At 34.8% G+C, this 22,098-nt stretch overlaps 1 protein-coding gene across 1 annotated transcript in view; it reads right to left on the minus strand.

Annotated features, from left to right (window-relative positions):
* Positions 1 to 11,373: 11,373 nt before the first annotated feature.
* Positions 11,374 to 22,098, minus strand: part of LOC118180906 (tubulin beta-2 chain-like) — a 31,711-nt gene continuing 20,986 nt past the window's right edge. The window contains exons 4-8 of the mRNA XM_035349981.2: positions 20,331 to 20,575; positions 19,844 to 20,197; positions 18,447 to 18,586; positions 14,147 to 14,289; positions 11,374 to 11,633 (exon numbers count right to left, since the gene is read on the minus strand). Of these exons, the coding sequence (XP_035205872.1) occupies positions 11,452 to 11,633; positions 14,147 to 14,289; positions 18,447 to 18,586; positions 19,844 to 20,197; positions 20,331 to 20,575 (1,064 nt within the window). The 3' untranslated portion in view covers positions 11,374 to 11,451. The remainder of the gene's footprint in view (positions 11,634 to 14,146; positions 14,290 to 18,446; positions 18,587 to 19,843; positions 20,198 to 20,330; positions 20,576 to 22,098) is intronic.

Below are 22,098 nucleotides of genomic sequence, written 5' to 3' on the forward strand. Positions count from 1 at the left end.
TTATCTCTATATTTCTCTCTAGAAAATCTTTCTTCTGAGCTTTTTAACATCAATTAAATTTTCAGTACCTTTATCAGCTAAGATTAGTTCTCTAATCAACTGCACAGTAAAATAAAAAGGAGGACCGCATAGTGGTAATAGCAAAAGAACCTACGGAGGATAAGGTATGCATTTTTTTAGTGTTTTACCTTTGATTAAATGAATTTGAAATACCACATTTTAAGTGGTGCCAATCAACTTAGTGCATGTGTGACCACTTATGTGAAATTACACCATTCACACAAGTTATGACCACACTACTTGTGCGAACTGACTTTTTTAGCTTTAATGCATGTGAAATACAGTCCAAAATCCGGACCTCAAAACAACCACCAGCGTTTTTCTCGTATGCTTTATGCACGAGCATTTTATCCCCCCTCCGTGCATAATAAAATATCTAGAGTCCAGACTCTTAATTTCACTTCGACACTAAATAAAATACCTTGTTACTGAAGAAACAATCATTTTGCCATAAATTTGTATAATAAGTAATTTGGCTCCGTATCTGCTTTGGTACACATCTCAAACCAAAACGTTCCACATAGATACATCATTGATCTGACGCCAACCTGGCGAATAATTATTTATTGCAGTTGCCTTTCATCCCCGCATGTTTATCAACACATGACAACTTGAGTAATGACTTAAGTAGCAATGCCTAAACAATTTTTTTATGTTGGTAATTGAATAACAAAGGAGTATGGTAACCTTTCATGTTGACAGTATGCTTGCCGATGATTACAGATTTAAGTTAAATGCGCTAAAAAATGTTGACAAGGAAAAATTTAACAAATTTCTTTTCATATGCTGAATATAGAGTTTGTTGATGATACTCATAGACCCAAAAATTACGTTTAGGGCTATTTGAATTAACCCTTAAACATTGAACTGAGGTCTATATGACCGCGCCAATATTTTAGAACTGCGAAACTGCTTCTAAGTTATATAGTTATTCTTCTCCATTCCAGTACTTTCAAGTTGACATAAAATATAACTATTCCTAAATTTTTACTAAACTGTATCCATTAGTTTTTTTTTTTTTTTTTTTTTTTTAATTGGCCATGGTCAGAATCGAACTAGCACATATCATCAGACCTCACCTCTGTGTTTGTTACTTTTTTCTCGCATGAGGGGAAGATGGCTTTATTACTACAGTCAAAAGTCGTTAATTCGGACACCCATAATCCGGACCTCAAAGCTACAAACTTTCTGCGCATGACGCATGCGCGTAAGACTTTTACGGCTGCGAATATGCGTGTGCGCATGTGCGTAATACGTTTACGCTTGCGCGTTTAATGTATAACGGACGGTATAAGCTAAGCTAAAACTATCTGATTCGGTTAATGTGGCAGATTGCGTTGTTCCCGAATCTTCGAAATGGATTCGGCTTATTATTTTTTGCAGACTGTTAGAGCAATTTTATAAAAGTAAGCTTGAACTTTCGATTATGTCAAATAGAATTTCCGATATGTATTTACTAATATGTAAAGGATCTACAAAGCGAAAGTATGTTTAGAAGCCCATTAAACAAAAAGTGGAATTGCTGCAAAGAATGGATAAAGGCATATCCTTCGTTTCTCAAACCATTCCGAAATCTGTTTATCAATTTCACGCTGCTCTGCGGCCCGGGGGGGGGGGAAACGCCGCGGCACGCAATGAACTGGAATTTAATCTGTCAGCACTATCCTTATCTTCAGGGAAGATGTTTTTATTTTATTTCGCTTATAATTCCTTACTAAATGTAGTATTTCATCCCGATGTACTCCGTCTTTGATATGATTTAAATCAAATTCCTCGTCATTATAATTCCCTTCCGATAAAGAAGAAAGTGATACAGAGGTTATTGAAAACGAAAAAATTTGGATTGACAAATTACTTAGTATTCTCGACACAGCAATTATAGGACTTTAACAGCGGAACTTTGTAACTGAAGAAGAAATTATGTCTGTTTATAGAATTGAAGGGAAAGTATTATCACATAAAACGAAGCAACTTAAACAACTTACATTGAAAGAAGTGTTTAATAAAGTAAACAAATAAATATTAAGCTTTTTTTTTTGTAAATTTTGATACCCTTTAGATCATAATTGTTCTTTATTTCATAAATTAAGGTTTCATATTTTTAATTTTATAATTTCTGCATGCCATCTTACCAGATTTAAACTGATGATCTATAATCCGGAATTGCCGAAGTCCCGACGAGTCCGGATTAACGACTTTTGACTGTACTTGAGTGTCGAACTTGTACAAGAACTTATTTCTAGAGTTTGACATGTGTCGGTACTATAAAGAAAATAAGAGAAATACCAGGTGAATTTTCTCCAAATAAAATTAAAAGTGAAGAATCTTCTCTTTATGCATTCACAGATAGAATGACTCTCGTTTCATATGTGCCTCAAAAATTAAAAAGTGTTATTCTCATTTTTTCAATGCATCATTCGAAATCAGAAGACCTTGAAACCGAGAAACCAGAAATAGTAACATTTTACAATGTGACTAAAGGAGGTATACATGCATTGGATGAAAAATGTTCTTAACATTCTACAAGGCGATAGCCAATGGCCAGATTCTTTGGATTATTTGATGCAAGTGGAATTAATGCACATGTAATACATCAATCATTAAAAAATAGTGTCAAATTGAAAAAACAAAAACCAAATTTTTTATGGAGTTATCAGAATTAGTGAAACCACATATGGAACGGAGGTTTCAAAAGCCTACTGTGAACACAGAAATAAAAATGTGCATTCCGAGAGTTTCCAGCGGAGTCTATTCTAGCTCAGATGCAACTGATATCCCTAAAAAGTTTAAAACATGGCTTTTTTTTTATCCTTCCTAGACTGAAAAGAAAAACTACCTATATTTCAGCTTCAAGAATCCGATATGAAAAAGAATGTGCCAAGAGAATTTGCAAAAATTGTGTTGAAAATGCTTACAATAATGTGCTGCAGTTTAATATTCTTTTTTCATTATTTCCTATAATCCAGATTTTGTAGTTTGGAACATTATTAAATAATTTAGTTCGTACACATTTGCAAGTAAGTAGTATTTATTTGATTGTCCCATACGTTTTCATATGCGATTTAACTGTGAGTCCGGCGAAGCGCTTCACTTGTCGTATGCCAAAAATACGGCGCAGCGCGATAGCGCTTCTCTTGTTTGGTATCGAGAATGCGAAGACGCTGCTGTTGGTTAGTGTACTTGAAAAAAAATATTGAAATATTCAATTGGTTTTGCATCAGGAGGAGGGGCATGCTTTGGTCCGGGTACTTCAGAAAAAGTATTCGATTCGTTCGAAAAAATTGTATCCACAAGTATAAACTCATCAATAATATCGTCATCGGAGGTACTTGCAGTTATTTCATCACTGCTATCACTAATAACTCGTAATCTCTTAGAACGAATGATGATGAAACTTCCACTTTCAAGGTCATTAGTATACTCTTCATTATCACTTCTCATAACATAGTCACTTTCAAATGAATCAGAACTTGACATGGGTTATTTCGTAATTAACAGTATAACACTTGGTAAAAAAATGAAAACAATTTCCAATTCCTATAAAACAACTGCTCTCAATAACTGCGTAAAGTATACTAACCTGTGGTGATGGCGATAAGGAGCGCGCCTTGCGCCCTCCGATAAGTGTGGCAACCCTAGAGGAGAAGTTTCTTACGAGTAGCGAGCAGAGCGAAACAGGCAGGCTGTCGGGCAGTGTGCGCGAAGTTCCTAAATAAAGTTTAATTTTTATTGTGCACTATGTCTTGTTAATATTTATATTAATGCAGTAAGAACATAATCTGTGATATGGAATTTGAGGATTGGTGGTAAAACATAACCGGAAATCCCCATAATGGTAACCTGGACTGTGTTAAATCGTATGAACAGTTCTCAAGCACTTTCGGTTTTGACTACAAGCCATCACTCAAGATCTCCAAACCAGAAGTAATGGATTACATCGGTTTTCGTCCTCCGGATCACAGATGAGTAGTAATTATAGATCATTTTATAATTCTGTTTTCTACTTATCACTTAATTTCATTTTCTTTAGTTAAAATTTTTGCTTTTATTTTGGCTTAAAAACCTTGCACAATGTCTGATGTTTATGCCGTCCAAATTCCGGTTTATAACCGATCAGACCCATCTTTATGGTTTATTATGTGTGAAAGTACTTTTGCTCTTGCCACCCCCAAACCTATCACAGAATCCATTACTAAATATAATTATGTAGTTGCTCATCTTCCTCCAGATATTGCATCAATAGTACGGGATTTACTTATGAAACCAGATCCTATTGATCCATATACAAAGCTTAAAACTGAGTTAATAAATCGTGCAGGAGAATCTTCTCAGCAAGAAATTCGCCGATTATTATCTGGAGAGGAATTAGGCTCTCGAAAACCTTCCGATTTGCTTAGAAATATGAAACGTCGAGCAGAATCTTTAAATGTCCCTGATAACTTAATGTTAGAATTATTCCTTCAACGTTTGCTTTCGACTGTTCAGTCTATTTTGGCAGCGGTTTCCAATTTAACTGTAGATAAAGCTGCAGAAATTGCCGACAGAATTTTAGAAGTAAATCCAACCCCAGGGACTTGTGCCGTTTCTCGCACAGTCGATCAGTCTCTTGAGGATAAATTATTTAAACAAATAGAAAAATTAAACAAACGTATTGATCGCATTTCTCTTTCTCGTGGTCGCTCGCCAAATCGCGGAGATCGCAATAAGGAAAGAAGCAATTCCAAAAGGAGAGATTATTCTGTTTTGCTGGTATCATAGACGTTTTGGGAAAAAGTGTAGAGATGACAAATGTACAAAACCTTGTTCATGGCAGGGAAACGAAACCAGCAAAGAATAGAGGCGACTTATTCTTTGCCTCAAGTTTCACGTCGCCTGTTCGTTCGTGACCGTAGAACAAACCTTTCATTCTTGGTCGATACCGGCTCTGACGTGTCCTTACTTCCAGCAAATAATTCTCAAAAACTGAATTCGTCCCAACAAACACTTTTCGCTGCTAATTCTTCTACTATTCATGTTTATGGTCAAAAAACACTTTCTTTGGATTTCAAATTAAGACGACAGTTTACATGGACTTTTCTTATAGCAAATGTTAGTACACCCATTCTTGGAGCAGATTTTCTCCATTTCTTTGAATTGGTGCCTGATCTCAGAAACAAATGTCTCAAAGATTTAAAAACGCATTTTAAAACCGTCGGTTGCGTGAAAAATGCAAGCATTTATTCAGTAAAAACTGTATTTAGTGATACACCATATCACAAAATTTTAAAAGAATTTCCTTCAGTTACTAGATTACCAGATCCTAACCAACCTGTTAAACATAACACCGTTCATTATATCATAACTAAAGGTCCACCTGTGGTTGCAAAACCTCGTCGGTTAGCTCCAGATCGCTTAAAAATAGCAAAACAAGAATTTCAAACTATGATGCAATTGGGGCATTTGAGACCTTCGAGCAGCAATTATGCATCCCCACTTCACATGGTTCCAAAAAAGGGAAGTCTGGAATGGAGACCTGTAGGAGATTATCGAGCATTGAACGCTCAAACAATAAAAGACAAATACCCTATTCCATGTTTAGCCGATTTTACTGCTGCATTGCACGGTACTAAAATTTTTAGTCATGTCGACCTGATTAAGGCATACCATCAAATACCAATTAACCCAGCCGACATCCACAAAACCGCCATATGCACACCATTCGGTTTATTCGAAAGTATCCGTATGCAATTCGGCTTATGCAATGCATCTGCGACTTTTCAACGTTTTATAGATGAAGTCACGCGGGGTTTAGAAGGCGTTTACGCTTTTGTCGATGACTTGCTCATAGCCTCTAAAGATTCTGAAGAACATTGCAGGCATTTGAAAGCTTTATTTTCCAAACTTCAGGAATATGGACTTTGCATAAATGTTTCAAAATGCACCTTTGGTCAAACATCTATTGATTTCTTAGGTTTTCACTTGAGTGAAAACGGAATTGAACCTCTTCCTGACAAAGTCAAATGTATTTTAGATTTTCCTCAACCTACCACTCTCATTCAGCTTCGCCGATTTTTAGGCATGTTTAACTTTTATAGATGTTTCATACCTAAAGCAGCACATATTCTTTCTCCTTTAATAAAATTGTTAGAAGGCTATATTAATAAAAAGAAATCTCGTTCTCGTGTTCAGGATTCATCCCCACAATTAAATTGGAACGAGAATGCTGAACAAGCCTTTATTGCTGCCAAAAATGCCATTGCTCAGGCTACCCTTTTGAGACACCCTATTCCCGGAGCCCAGCTAAGCATCTGGGTAGATGCCTCAGACGTCGCAATCGGCGGCACACTTATGCAGTTGTCTCAACAAACATGGGAACCTATAGCATTTTTCTCTATGAAACTCAGTAAAAGTCAACAGAAATGGTCCGCGTACGATAGGGAATTATTTTCTATTTATTCTGCAATTAAGAAATTCCGACACATGTTAGAGGGCAGAAATTTTATAATTTATACGGATCAAAAACCGTTAATATACGCTTTTAAACAGAACCCTCATAAATGTTCACCTCGACAATTGCGCCATTTAGATTTTATTTCTCAGTACTCTACTGATATTAGGCATGTGCAAGGTTCAAAAAACGTCGTTGCTGACGCTCTTTCAAGAATCGAAATTGATTCCATAACAAAATCTCCATTTTTGGATTTTAAAAAATTTTCGGAAGCTCAACGGCATGATCCGGAGGTACAAGACCTTCTCAAAAACAACACATCATCTTTGAAACTGGAATTTAAACCGTGCCAATATTCTGATGGTAATATTCTTTGTGACATATCAACGGACATTCCTCGTCCATTTGTTCCGAATTCCTTTCGCAGACTCATCTTTAATCATCTGCATAATCTGTCACATCCAGGAATTGCAGCTACTACGAAGCTTATTTGTTCTCGTTATGTATGGCCCGATATGAAACGTCATATCAAAAATTGGGTGAAATCCTGTGAATCTTGCCAAAAAATCGAAAATTACTAGGCATACTAAAGCACCACTGGCACATTCTCTCTTCCTGATGCACGTTTTTCAGAAATCCATATGGATATCGTCGGACCGTTACCTCCATCAGAAGGCAACGTGTACCTTTTGACTCTAATAGATAGATTCTCCAGATGGCCTGAAGCCATTCCCATCCCGGATATGAAAACAGAAACTATTTGCAGAGCCATCTTCAACTGTTGGATATCTCGTTTTGGCTGCCCATCGATCATAACAACAGACCAAGGTTCTCAAATGAGATCCGCACTTTTTGCAGAATTTACGCGCATTTTAGGTACGAACAGAATCACAACAACAGCCTATCATCCAATGTCCAACGGCATTGTTGAACGATTTCATCGACATTTAAAATCTTCTCTCAAGGCTCACGAGACCAATAACTGGACTGAAACACTACCAGTTGTTATGCTTGGTATTCGGACAGCCGTAAAGGAAGATCTACCGTCATCTTGTGCTGAACTGGTGTACGGCACAACTCTCAAGCTGCCTAGTGATATGATAACGTCATCTAAGATATCTCCGTATGACACACAATTTATCACGAATCTTAGGCATAGAATGCAACAGTTGAATCCAATAGCAACATCTGCACATTGCCAAGAAAAATGTTACGTAAGTGCTACCTTAAAGTCGTGTACGCATGTATACTTACGTGTCGATCGAGTAAAGCCACCTCTGTGCCAACCATATACAGGTCCGCATAAAGTCCTTTCTAGAACAGACAAAACTTTCACAATTGATGTTAACGGTCTGAAATCTACTGTGTCTATAGACCGTGTGAAACCAGCCTATTTGCTTTCGGACTCTAATTTGCCTGAACCGAAAACAAATAAAGACTTAAAGACAGTTCAGCAGAATAAATCTGCAAACGAACTCTCTAAGACACAAACTGTCACCAGATCGGGAAGACATGTTCACTTCCCTAAGAAACTTGCTTCTTACATAACAATTTAAAACATTTTTTTAAAATTCATATCTTAACATATTTCTTGTTATTTCATGTTTATTATATGTGTCAATACCTTGTTATATATTGAATTTCATTTTGATCTTTTCTAATTTTATAATCATGTAAAAATACCCGACAGTTCGGATACTCTGAGATAATTTCATAACCTATGTCGTTCCTTTGAATAGCCATTAAAGGAACTGGGGGGAAACTCTGTGGTGATGGCGATAAGGAGCGCGCCTTGCGCCCTCCGATAAGTGTGGCAACCCTAGAGGAGAAGTTTCTTACGAGTAGCGAGCAGAGCGAAACAGGCAGGCTGTCGGGCAGTGTGCGCGAAGTTCCTAAATAAAGTTTAATTTTTATTGTGCACTATGTCTTGTTAATATTTATATTAATGCAGTAAGAACATAATCTGTGATATGGAATTTGAGGATTGGTGGTAAAACATAACCGGAAATCTCCATAAACCAACAGCAGCGTATTTTTGGCATACGACAAGTGAGCGCTTTGCCAGACTCAAACGGTTAAAAATTATATTTTAATGCATAATTTTTTAGTTTAAAAAGTTTTAAAAAGAATTAAGTACTTCAATATAACATGAAAAGTGTATTAATGCCTATACAGGGTGATTCAGAATTCATCATCAATATTTGGTGGGGAGGTAGGGAATAGGAAAAGATTTCACATAGGAACACATGGGTGCATATGCCATGTAGTAGGGCAAAATGACCCCTGTTCAATTATGGAAAGAACACCTAAGAAGGAAGTAGTAAGGAAAATAACATTTATTATCTTACATGTAACATTTCTTTGCATCGGTTTTAGACTTACAAGAGGTGCTCGAACTGCTGACCATGTGCTAAAATACATGACTCACAATGGCATTTCATGGACAACCAGACTTTCTGGAATATGCGTTATATGCATATCTGCAAGTTTATTCCACATATACCGGTTCATGTTACTTCTGCAAAGTCACCTAGTCGAATGATGACTGGCTGCACACATCAAACAGCTGTGCTTATGTATGGAAGTTGTGTACACACAGCGCCCTCTACACCACAATGCATTCATCTGCGCCCATATTTTCCTATGTGAAATCTCCTTTTCCTATTCCCTACCACTCCACCAAATACTGATGATGAATTCTGGATCACCCTGCATAATAACAACAGTACATTATTTTAGAGTTTTATATTTTTTAAATACATAAAATAGAGTGCCGTCTGAGAGACCCCTCCTCGGTGTTAACATAATGGAAAATGAACATCTGTACTTAAGGGTTAAGAATGACCAATTTGTTATTCACATAAACCCAGAACCAGCACCTGGGCTCGTATGGCCGCACCGAGTCATAGAATTTATGATCCACAGAGACTGCATCAGGCGGTTAAGATATCTAGCGCCGGCCCTCAATAAGGCTTAACCACTTGTGCTAAAAAGACGTGCCACGCACGTCGAGATGCTTTTTGTCTCAAACCGCAAGCGACGTGAACACCACGTCGATAGGAATTTATCGCAAAAATGAAAATAACGTGGTGCGCACGTCGCCTAACGAGATTGTTTATTTCTCGAGTTACAGTTCTGGATTGCATTCGCAGACACGGAGTGGCGTAAATGAGACACGTTACCGCTTGTTATATTGTAGCACACGACACTGCAACCGTGAAGTTTATTCATAGCGCAAGTGGTTAAGTATATGTGAGAATTTATTTAATCATACCTCTGATAAGCCTTAAGCATGTGCAAGAAATAGACATAAGTATAAATAACTAATACAATTTGGGCTTAATTGTCTCAGTGCGCGATACAAGCAAGATAAAATTTAACGGAACTTGCTGTTAGCCGCAAAGCTCATGAGGCATAGCCAAATATATATAGTGAACAATAGATAAATTTGATGATGATAGCAGCGAGGTTTAAAGGTTTTTGGATATCGCAAAACAAAAGTGAAATTTTCCAATTAATGGATTTTGTAAAGAAATGCAGAGAAGTGGTAATAAATGAGAATGATATGTATAGTGAACAATAGCTAAATTTGATAGCCATGAATTTTAAAGGTTTTCGGATATTGCAAAAGAAAGGTGAAATTAATGGATTTTGTAATGCAATGCGGAGAAGCGGTAATAAATGAAGATGATATAAAAGACGTTTTTTATTGTGTTGATAATGCTTCTCGGTCATCAATCAATTAATGAATGGTGAAATCTGAGGTATGATTCTAAATCCAGAAAATACCGCTACCGATGGTGAAGAAAGTTGCAGAGAAGTTACTATAAGCAAAAAACTTTTCATCGACAAGCTAGTCAGAATTCTTGACACAGCAGTTACAGGACATCTACAATGTAACTGAACAAGAGATTATGTCTGTCTACAGAATTAAAGAGAAAGTATTAGCACAAAAAACTAAGCAACTTGCACTGAAAGAAATGTTAAATAAGTAAGCAAATGTTAAGCTTTTTTTTTTGTAAATTTTGATAGCCTTTAGATCATAAATACTTCATTATTTAATAAATCACAATTTCATATTTTTAATTTTATAATTTTTACATGCCATCTTACTAGATTTAAACTGACCATCTAATGTCCGCAGTAATCCCAATTATGGAATTGCTGAAGTCCCGACGAGTCCGGATTTCGGACTTTGTACTGTACATGCTAAAAAATGAAGATGCTTTAAATCTAGAAGTGTAAAATATTGCACCATGATTTAATGGATTTTGTAATAACTATGCATAAAAAAAGCAAGCATAGCCATCTCATCAAGACAATTTCCTTTCATTAATTTTCATAGACTTAAAACAAATTCTAAAGTTACTTGTTTTCATATGTATATAGTTTACCAAAAAAATTATTTATGGAAAAATATTTATTTCAATATTTTTGTTTTGTATTTAATATTAAAAAATCTTGATAAAAAGTCATATATGAGAAAAGTTTACGTGCTGATAAGGTGTAATAATTTTTAGTACCCAAAAAAAAAAAAAAAACAGAATGTGATTACTGAAATTACAATTAACAGAAAATGAATCCTTGTTTTTATCTGAGCATCAAAATCAAAGCACATTCAAAGAAAAAGGGGGACCGCATTTACATATTTAATTTTTCAATTTTTTAAACAGCATTTAAAATTTGAAAATCAAGGAGAGGGGAAAGAACAGCAATTAGCGCAATTTACTCAACTGCTGTTAAAATAACATGAAATTTGGGCAATACACTAGACCTAAAGCTGCATAATTTTACGTGAAAAATTAAAAATCACATACACTAAAGTCTTAAACTATACCATTAATTCTTTCAATCTGCTGTAAGATGTCATTTAAGCATAACAAAACTTGCAGGTTTGAAAAATTTATTCATTATAGGCATTAAAAAATTTGAAAAACTAAATACAATATTTTAATACAAAATAATCAGTTCTCATCAGCAGGTTCTTCTTCATTTTCAAATTCTGCTTCATCATCTGCAGTTGCTTCTTGGTACTGTTGGTATTCTGATACTAAATCAATCATGTTAGATTCTGCTTCAGTAAATTCCATCTCATCCATACCTTCTCCAGTGTACCAATGCAAGAAAGCTTTTCTGCGGAACATTGCTAGAATAATAATAAAAAAATGAACAATGACTGTAACCTGAAAATTACTTTTTTAAGAAATATATGAAGGGGACAATTTATAAACTACCGTATTTGACGGCATATAAGACACACTTTTTTTCCTAAATTTGGTCTCAAAAACGTTACCTGCATTTTTATGTGAAGGTAATTGCATTCAATAATTGTTTATTTGGCTTTTACGAAACATGAGAACTAAAAGAAACCATGCTGTTGAAACTTTTTTCCCTTGTGTGTGGCTGTCTAACTAAGGGTGTGTCTTATATGCCGTCAAATACGGTAATCATCTAACAGTCCACTGAAAATAAAATTAGGTTTACTGTTTTTTTAACAAATGATTAAAAACAGTTACTTTTCAAAATGAAATATTGAGTTTGGCATTATCAATCTATGCCTCCTCTGAAAACTTGTGCATACTTTTAGTGCCATAAATCCCAATAACATAATACCATCTAATTTACTATAGAAGTAGAATTTGTTCTCATCTGAGAAACAAACCTTTTCTAATATATTACCACATATTCCATGCCATATGATTTTAAGTTCTTCAATTTTAAACTTTTAGTCATATGATAGTTATCATATAATTTTAATTTATTTTAACATATTTAATATTTGCATTTATTTGTAAAATATTAGTGATAGCATAGGATACATTAGCTGTCATAAAGCCAGTTTATGTGCATCTTTGACATACTACTACTGCTAAATGGAATAGTATTTCTTCCACTTATTAGCAATCATATTTTGACTTCTTTTAGAGCACTAATAAATCTATTAACTTCTTAATTCTTGACACAGCAATTAACTTCTTAATTCAACTCATTTGAGTTAACTCAAGTACACCCAATTGAATTATTTCTGCACATTCAAGAATTTTTCAGACATGAATACAACAGATTATACCCACTAAAATTTAGAGTTCAAATAAAAGAATTGGTCGAGAAAAGACCATTTCTGAATTCTTATTGGTGTATTATGGGGTTAATTTAGCAGTCTACCAGGAAGATTTCTTTCTATCAAGATATGATCTTACTTTTGTTTGCTAAATAATAAAATCTCTCTGCATCTTACTGCATAATACAATTGATAGGCAGCATATGATTCAAATAATATTTCCTCTCTTCTATCTAATGAGCTAACAGTATATGGAAAAATTTTTTGCATATTCAATCAAAGTGATTTTTAGAATGAAAAATTTCTTACAGTTCCACTAACTTCAGTTTCAGCACAATATACACTCAAGAGCCAAAACATTATGACCATCTGTCAATAACGAGTTGGGCCACCTTTGGCACGCAACACAGCTTCAACCCGCCTTGGCATGGATACCACAAGTCCTTGATAGATGGCCGGAGACAGATTGTACCAGATGTTGTAGCAACGGTCACGCAAATCTGAGATATTGTGAATTGGTGGTCTTTGACCTCTGAGGTGCTGTCCCATGACATCCCAAATGTGTTCTATCGGATTGAGATCCGGTGAGTTAGGCGGCCAGGACATTAACTGGAAATCAGCATCATGTTCCTGGAACCACTCCAACACAATTGTAGCTTTGTGACACGGGACGTTGTCCTGTTGGAACATTCCATTTCCAGCTGGAAAAACAGAGGCCATGTAAGGGTGCAACTGGTCCGCAATGATGTTCAGATACTGTGGCATTGCATGGTCTGCTCTACCACAACCACTGGTCCCAGAGACACCCAAGAGAACGTCCCCCAGAGCATAATACCGCCACCACCGGCCTGTGTATGACCTACTGTGCATTGAGAGAACAACTGTTCGCCTGGAAGACAACGTATCCTGACACGGCCATCGGCGTGATGAATGACAAACCGTGATTTATCTGACCAGGGAACTCTCTCCCACTAGTCCATGGACCAGTCGCGATGTGCCCGGGCCCAGCGAAGGCTCAGTTGGCGATGACGCTTGGTCAGCAAAGGCACACGAGTGAGACGTTTGCTGCATAGCCCCATACCCAACAGTGTCAGATGAACAGTGTGCTCCGATACTTTTTTACTTGGCCCTGCACTGTATTCGACTGTCAGCTGAGCCACTGTCTGGCTCCGGTTTTGCTTCACCATGCGAGACAGTCTCCGACGACCTTTTTCTTTGATAGCGTGTGGACATCCAACAACATGTCGTCTACTGCTGGTTTCACCGTCATTCATCCACTTTTCATACGTACTAACAACTGTAGATCACGAAGAACCCACGAGTCATGCAGTTTCGGAAATACTAGTTCCGAGCCTTCGAGCCATTACAATCTGCCCTCTATCAAAGTCGCTTAAATCCGCAGCCTTTCCCATCACACACAGAAGTAAGTGAAAGAATGATTCTTCAGACTCTCCTGCAGCAGTTAAATACCACTTCTACCTGATCACGTGCCTTCCACGTCATCCGGGCGCGTTCATCACAAAATGTAGGGTTGGTCATAGTGTTTTGGCTCTTGAGTATATGTAATGAAAAACATGATAATTTAGCATTTGACTTACCAGTGAATTGTTCAGATATCCTTTTGAATATTTCTTGAATAGCTGTTGAATTGCCAACAAATGTTGCAGACATTTTTAGACCCCGAGGAGGGATATCGCACACTGCAATCTTCACATTATTTGGAATCCATTCCACAAAGTAACTGAAAAACAATTAAATTTAGTACTATTATGATGTTTAATGTGTTACAAGAATAATTATTTTTGCAGCATGCTGACAAAAACTTTAATTCTAAATGTTTTTACAACATAAAAAAGGAGAAGCCTTAGGAACCAATAATTATATTTTAACAGTAAGTTTTGACAAGTGTTTTCTTAGTGGACTGCTGTTAGTTGATATAAAAAATGCAGTTTTTATATTTTTCACCAAAATATATTCAGGCAGTTTTCAAAATGTAATGACTATTTTCCTTTGAGATAGCTTTTTCGGGAGAAATGGCATACTAGCTCGTATTTTGTATTTTAATCTTACGATCTAGTATATACAGGTCATGATTTACTGTGTTGATTGTCAATATCTATCAGTAGCAATTTTTACAATATACTTGCAATCCAACACTGGTAATTCTTACCAGTAATCAATTCGGGATAGTAGAACAGGCTTGATGGAGAGGTGCTTTTGTAGTTTTCGGTACAGAGAGCATATAAGCCTATTTCTACTGAAAAGTCTTCTAAGGTATTCCTCCTCCTCCACCTAGCTCCTGAGGATTTGGCTATCATTCATAAACCAAACTCTGATGTTAATACATGCAAGTGAAAAAAATGGAAAAAAAAATAATCTAGCTACTTTTCAAATCAAAAAATGCTAAAATAACACCTGTAAATAAAGATTAACTCTGTACTGTTTTATTTGAGCAAGATTATATTAACAAGTTGAGGACAGCGTGTACCACCGGTGGCTCACACACGAATGGTTCATCTGGCAACGTGTACCACCAGTGGATCACATTAGTTTTATAATATTAATTTTGTTAGATGAAAAAACTTCTTGTGGCTAAAAATAACTTTACTGAAAAAATGAAAAGCTTATTTTTACAGGTAGCCTATAATAGACTTAATGTATTTACATATTTATTTGTTTTTGTGGTTTTTTTAAAAAAACATTTTAGATATAGTGGTGGTTCACCTTCACAAAATCAGCAAAACATTGTAACCCTTTTCAATTTATTTGCAACACTGATTCTACCTTGTCGAGCAGATAAGGATTTATAGCATTCAAGGCATCCTTTTTGCGATTTTCTCACAGTTCCAGAATACTTCTCAAGAAAAATTTGTTGTAGTTCTTTTTGGTGTTTGTGGTTCTGTATACGGAAAACAGCCAATCAATAATATTTTATCCAAATTTTAAAATATTAAAATGCTTGGTATCCCACCTCTTACGAATATACAATGCACTGACAATTGATGTTGCATAAATCAACGCCTTTTTTCACATTACTGTAGTCAAAAATAACATCAGGTTTTAGTTTACCACTTGCTCTTTCAATCATAGTACAAATATGATTGTTGCAAGTAGTTAACATGCAAACTGACCATTTGTCTGTCCATCTAAGAAATTTAACTCCTTTAGGATTTTCAGCACTCGCAATGCCACCTTGCTTTTTTTTCGCTTGTGCTGGTAGAAATTTTTTATTTACTTTTGCAGAACCACATAAATTCGTTGATTTATCTAAAAGCAATTCAGCTTAAGGCACTGCCATCTGGTGGTGCAATATAGCAAAATCTGCACCGTCCTCAACATGTTAACATTTCAACATTTTAACAGTCTTCTATTAATAGGGCAGCAGCTGAAATGTGGGCATGTGCACCAAATATAACCTTACACATGCAAACATAGTGTCAATATCTTTTGATTTAGACATATTTACCATGCAAAATTTTGAAAAAGTAACCATAGTAGATTTTATTCTTTGGCCATTTGCAGATGAAGTGTATGCTATAAAATTCCATGATAATGAATTATTCATAATGAAGTACTCAGTTCAAATAGCTGCAATATTATTTTTTGCAGAGATGAGTCTTGAATGTATCATTGAAATTGCCATTACTATATCAAATTACATTTCACAGCAGCATTTATGATTGATAACAGCTTAGCTCATTAACAAAAAATATTGACATTTTTAACTTTTAGTAGCACCTGAACTAAAAAATAGTACTTTTTCATTTTATGAGAAGGGAAAACTCTAAATACATGCATGATTTTTCAATAAGCATCACTTAAAAAATGAATTTATAACAAAACTGTTAGATTGACCAGGAAGTATACTGTATTGTATATTTTCAGGGAAGAAAGCAATGTGCAGAAAGCAAATAGCCCCCTTTCAAACTATTGTAGGATTATTATTTTTTTGATTAAGTAAGGGCTGTTAAGATAGAGAAGACAAATACATTAACACATGGAACCGATTAGTAGCAACTGAAATCCTACTAAATAGCACTCAAAGTAACTTACAATTGCTAGATTTGATTTTTAGATTATGGTCATTGCAAGAGGGGGAGGAACTACTTTTTTATATATAAAAGCTCTAGTAAAATGAGATTTTTTAAAAATAATTCTGGTAATTGGATTGCAGTTTATCCACAGTACATTCTCTTCCACCTCACTCTTACTGTTTTCACAGGATTGCATATGGATAAAGAACAAAGGGGGGAGGACGAGGTGGTTCTGTTTTTCAAATTACTCAATTATTCTTCCATTAATAGAAAGATTTTTTTAACCATAAAATGTAACGACCATAAAATCTTTCACTTTTGAAAATCTGAAGAAAATTCTATCTATCTGAAAATGTCTGAATCTGAATATTCAGGACATCACACTAAAGTTTACTATTAGAAGAAACACACTTTAACTGAAAACATAGCATAACAAACTGAAAACATAGCAAAAGCATGTATATTTGTGACAATGGCATTAACTAAAAATGCAACATCTTTGTCAATTTCTTTTATTTCTCAGCATTCAAAAACTCTACTAGTTTTAAACTGATTAAATATCTAGATGGAAAATTTAGCTGCTGCTCTTTAATTTTGCAGAATTTTAATGTGCAATTCCTACTGACATGAAAGTTTTGCCAGTTATGCTATACATAAACCTAACATATGAGATGTTAAAAAAAGAAAAAGACTTGAATATGCCATCTTTATGCAAGTTTTGTTTGGGGGTGGAGGGGGCTTTTCTCTGTAAGGATGTCCAGTCACACAAGTCTGCTGATGATATGCAATACATGGTACCTCAAGGTTAGTAAATTTACCACAGCATATTAATTTTTTCAATTGTAATTATTAGATTATTTTCCACATTTATATATTTTTAGTATGTACTGTATGTGTGTGGTTCAATTAAAATGCAAATTTTGCTTATAGTAGTAAGAATTTGTGTAAAAAAATTTGTTAGATTTAAGGTCGTTTTTCTTACCTCAGAAAAACACCATTATTATGTGTCGGAACATTAGTATTTCGGATGCCAACCATTTTATAACTATATTTGTAAATAAAATGTGTTTCATATCAACAAATGCTTAAGTAATAAAAGGGGGATTCTGTACATCTGCAACATTATACTGTATCAAAATGCCAACCACTTACAAATTAATATCTTGAGTAATGAACCAGAATTTTTAAATAACCCATTATTTAAAAAATATGCATACAATGCTTATTTAGTAATAAAATACTTATCTGCATTATTGCTTCATAATATGCTAAATTTTACTCAAAATGTTGAAGATTTTTGGAGTTAATATGAATTCCCGGGTGTGAAACTGCATATCTTGGGAAGGAAATGTTCACAAAGTATCATAAATTTTGTTGTAAGATTTGCTTTCATTTTCTGTGGTAAAATTAACATCTTATTCTTTCACCCTCTTTAAACTTTGATAGTATTCTTTACAGCATTCTCAAAACTCATAAAAGTTACTTATTATATTATGACTTTTCTACCAAATGTCTCATAAATCCTAATTCATTCCTTCAAGACATGAAAATTGCAATAAAATTTTGTCATATATTCATCTAAAATGTAACCATAAAACTGCATATTTTTTTCTTAGGGTACATATGGGTGCAAGCAAAGTAATTTAGATTCCTTCAGCAAATCTAATAATGCTTCATATTACACACTAAAGCAATAAATAAGTATATAAATCATTTGCAGAATTCTACCATTTTTTTTAAACTGATCTAAAAAAATTACCGGCATTGTTTTTTTCATAGCAAAAGCATAATTTTCTTCCATTTACAAGTTTTATTCCTAACCCATGACAGCAAAAAGCTGTCTAAAATATGCAAAGATGTTCACCTGCTGTTTTTATTCTGAACATTCAACATTTGTTCATCTACTTCTTTCATGCTCATTCGTCCTCTGAACATTGCTGCAACAGTCAAATATCTTCCATGTCTTGGATCACATGCAGCCATCATGTTTTTCGCATCAAACATCTAAAAATCAGAAATGTACAGAATACCAGAAACCAAAGTCTAGGAACTTGTACATACATTAAAATTATTTTTAAAAAATTGTTACTAACTTTGTACATAAATAGGTTTAATGAAATTGTTCTACTTTTTTGTTTAATGTAAGAGGAAAATCTAAAGAACTCAAGCTTGCCAGAAAAATAAGAATACAGGGGCAAGTCTATTTAACATTAGGTAAATGGCTATCTCTCACTGGCGAGATATCATTATGTTGGCAACCAATTTTTGTCTTTTAAGTTTGGCGAAAAATTGCCAATCTTAGTGACCATTTGGATCTGGTTCTTGTATAAATGTAATGGGCATTGTACCTGAATAACTATAATAGATGTTCTATGTAGCCGTAACTGTATAGAGTCCTCGTATGCTTTCTAGTAATTTCAAGAAGTACTAGATTCCTTGGTGGCCGGGTGTGTGTGTGTGTATGTGATTATGGCAAAGCCTTGAGAGCTATCTGCCTAAAGGGAGGGATGCCTTCATGGAGGGCTTTCTAAGGGGAACTGGCTCGTATACACGTAACACATGGGGAAAATCTCAAAAACACCCATACAGCCAGCCCATTTGCGGATTCGAACCTCGGACCGAACTACCAGTGTTCAGCGACTTTACCAGCTCGGTCGCTGGTTGGCCTGGGGAAAACTATGCGAGAGTGGAAAGAGTAAGTTTCGGAATATTAGTTGTTAGTTCAGAGCTGAATTCAGAGTATTCAGACTGCACTCGACTTGAGTGCACTCTTTTAATGTACTTTGTATTGCATTATGTTTAAAAAAAAAACTTTCATAACTTATACGGAAGATAGGGAAAGTCCCTAATGCACACCCATTCTCTCTATTTAAAAAAAGTCCAAATCGTGCCTGCATTTTTGGACTCATGGTTGCAACGATCATACTATAGGTCTATTTCCCTTTTCAATATCTGTTTTCCCGATTTCTAAATAACAGACTAATAACTACTTGAAACATTCCTTTTCTACAGCATTTGCAATTTCTTTGTTTTTCCTGTTTGATAAATATAGGTAAAAATAGGTTTTGCATATTTATTGTAGGGATAATTATCTACTGCTGCATCACAGGCAAAACCGATTGAGCAATGCTTTCAGTTTACTTTGATTTTAAGTAAATGAGTGGTTCCCCCCTTAATTTCTTGATTTAGACTGGACTCTTATTTATTTTAATGCAAGGTTATACTTAAAACTTTATTTTAATATGATAACAAAAATCTTACCTGTTGAGTAAGTTCAGGAACTGATAGAGCTCTATACTGCTGACTGCCCCTAGAGGTGAGAGGTGCAAAACCTGGCATGAAAAAATGTAAACGTGGAAATGGTACCATATTTACAGCTAATTTTCTCAGATCAGCATTTAATTGGCCAGGAAATCTTAAACATGTTGTGACACCAGACATCGTGGCTGAAACTAAATGATTCAGATCTCCATATGAAGGAGAAGTTAGTTTAAGCGTTCTGAAGCAAATGTCATATAATGCTTCATTGTCAATACAAAAGGTTTCATCAGTGTTTTCAACTAACTGATGTACAGATAAAGTAGCATTGTAGGGTTCTACAACTGTGTCTGATACCTGAAAAGATAAGAATAAATTATAAAAATTTCAAAGACTTATTTAATAGTATGAATGAAATTATACACAAGAAACACTACAATGAGATTGCTCTTGATGAAATACATTAAAAAGGAAGAAAATATTTATTTACTTTAGGAGACGGAACAACAGAAAATGTTGTCATTATACGATCTGGATATTCTTCTCTTATTTTAGAAATCAGCAGAGTACCCATTCCAGATCCAGTCCCACCACCAAGAGAATGAGTCAGTTGAAATCCTTGCAAACAGTCACACCCTTCAGATTCTTTCCTCACAACATCCATTACACTATCTACAAGTTCCGCACCTTCTGTATAGTGACCTTTAGCCCAATTATTTCCTGCTCCACTTTGACCTGAGAATAATTTAAAATTTATTGCAAAAACAGATAACAAATAGTATATTTACAGATCATGTTTAATGTCCACTAAAAGACAACATCCAAAATTCACATTTTACATCAAGAATGACCAATATACTGAACAAGCTATCAAGTAATGATTTTTAAATTTTTGACAATAATTTATGTTACTGTTTTTGCACATATACTGTCAACAATCTTGTAGCGTAGACTTCCCTGTGTTTGCTTATGTGTGCCCTGCTAGTTTCATGATTTTTTATCAAGTTTAAACACAAAAAGTCAGTACTGTAATATATATAGTGTGTTGGGGACAGTACCTCGCCCCTCAACTACCAGGGCCCTCCTCTTCAGCCTTACGCACAGCAAGTTTTCTCTCTGTGAGAAACTAGAAACAAAGATATGTATTAGAATCTCACTTTGAGCCCAAACCTCCGAAAAGGAAAACCACAAGGGCAGAAGAAAAGAAATTAGCATAGATAAGGAGAGATGAAAAAGAAAGAAGTAAAGATCACTACAGCTCCAGGATCGTGATCCTCGTCTCACCAAGATGATCCGCTGAAGGGTTAGGGTGCCTCGGGATTGCCACACCCATACTCACAAAAGTGAGCTCCTGATGGGTGTAAACTTGGTAAAAAAGAAACTAAGTAAACATAATAAGAATACATACAAAGAGGTAAATACTGAGAAACGAGTCAAAAGTTTGTTCTAAATGTGGAACATCTCATGAGTATCGTAAATGTCATATGGAAAAATCTATCATCATTTCGCAAATCAGTGTAAAAGCTATAAAATAAAAAATGAAGCAGTCAAGGTAAACAAAAAAGAGAAAGAAATTAATAAATCATGACTCTGAGGAAGAGTTAGAATTTTATGTAGGTACATTAAACTTTAAAATTCAGATAACAAAGAGAAATGGACTGTTGACATTAATGCAAATAAAACTAAACTAAATCTGCAATTAGATACTGGAGCAATGTGCAATGTTATTTCTAAAAGCAAAGTGAAATTGTTAAATGTTCCAATACAGAAGTCTGAAATTAAAAGATTAGTTACATTTCTTGGGAACAAAATGGATACTTTAGGAAAAGTAGTACTTAACTGCCAATATGGAAAAAATATGTTGTGGAATTCCAAGTTATTGACAAAAAAGTACCTTCTATATTAGGATTAAAATCATGTCTGCAACTAGGTTTGATTCAAAAAGTGATGTCTGTTTATACTGAAGACTTACTGTAGGAATACAAAAATGTTTTTGAAGGCTTAGATTGTTTGAATGGAGAATATAAAATCCAGATAAAACAAGATGCAACATATGTAATTCATCCTCCAAGAAAAATACCCATATAGCTATAAGAGATAAAGTGAAGAAAGAATTACAAAGAATGAAAAATTTTAATGTTATTGAGAAAGTAAGAGAACCAACTGACTGGGTAAATTCAATGGTCACAGTTGTCAAACCTAACAAAATAAGAATAGTTTAGATCCTAGAGATTTGAATAAAGCTATAAAATGAGAAC

This window comes from Stegodyphus dumicola, chromosome X1 (genome assembly GCF_044657685.1).
Source record: "Stegodyphus dumicola isolate Sdum_Otavi_A_Nest chromosome X1, ASM4465768v1".
Classification (NCBI taxonomy): Eukaryota; Metazoa; Arthropoda; class Arachnida; order Araneae; family Eresidae; genus Stegodyphus; species Stegodyphus dumicola.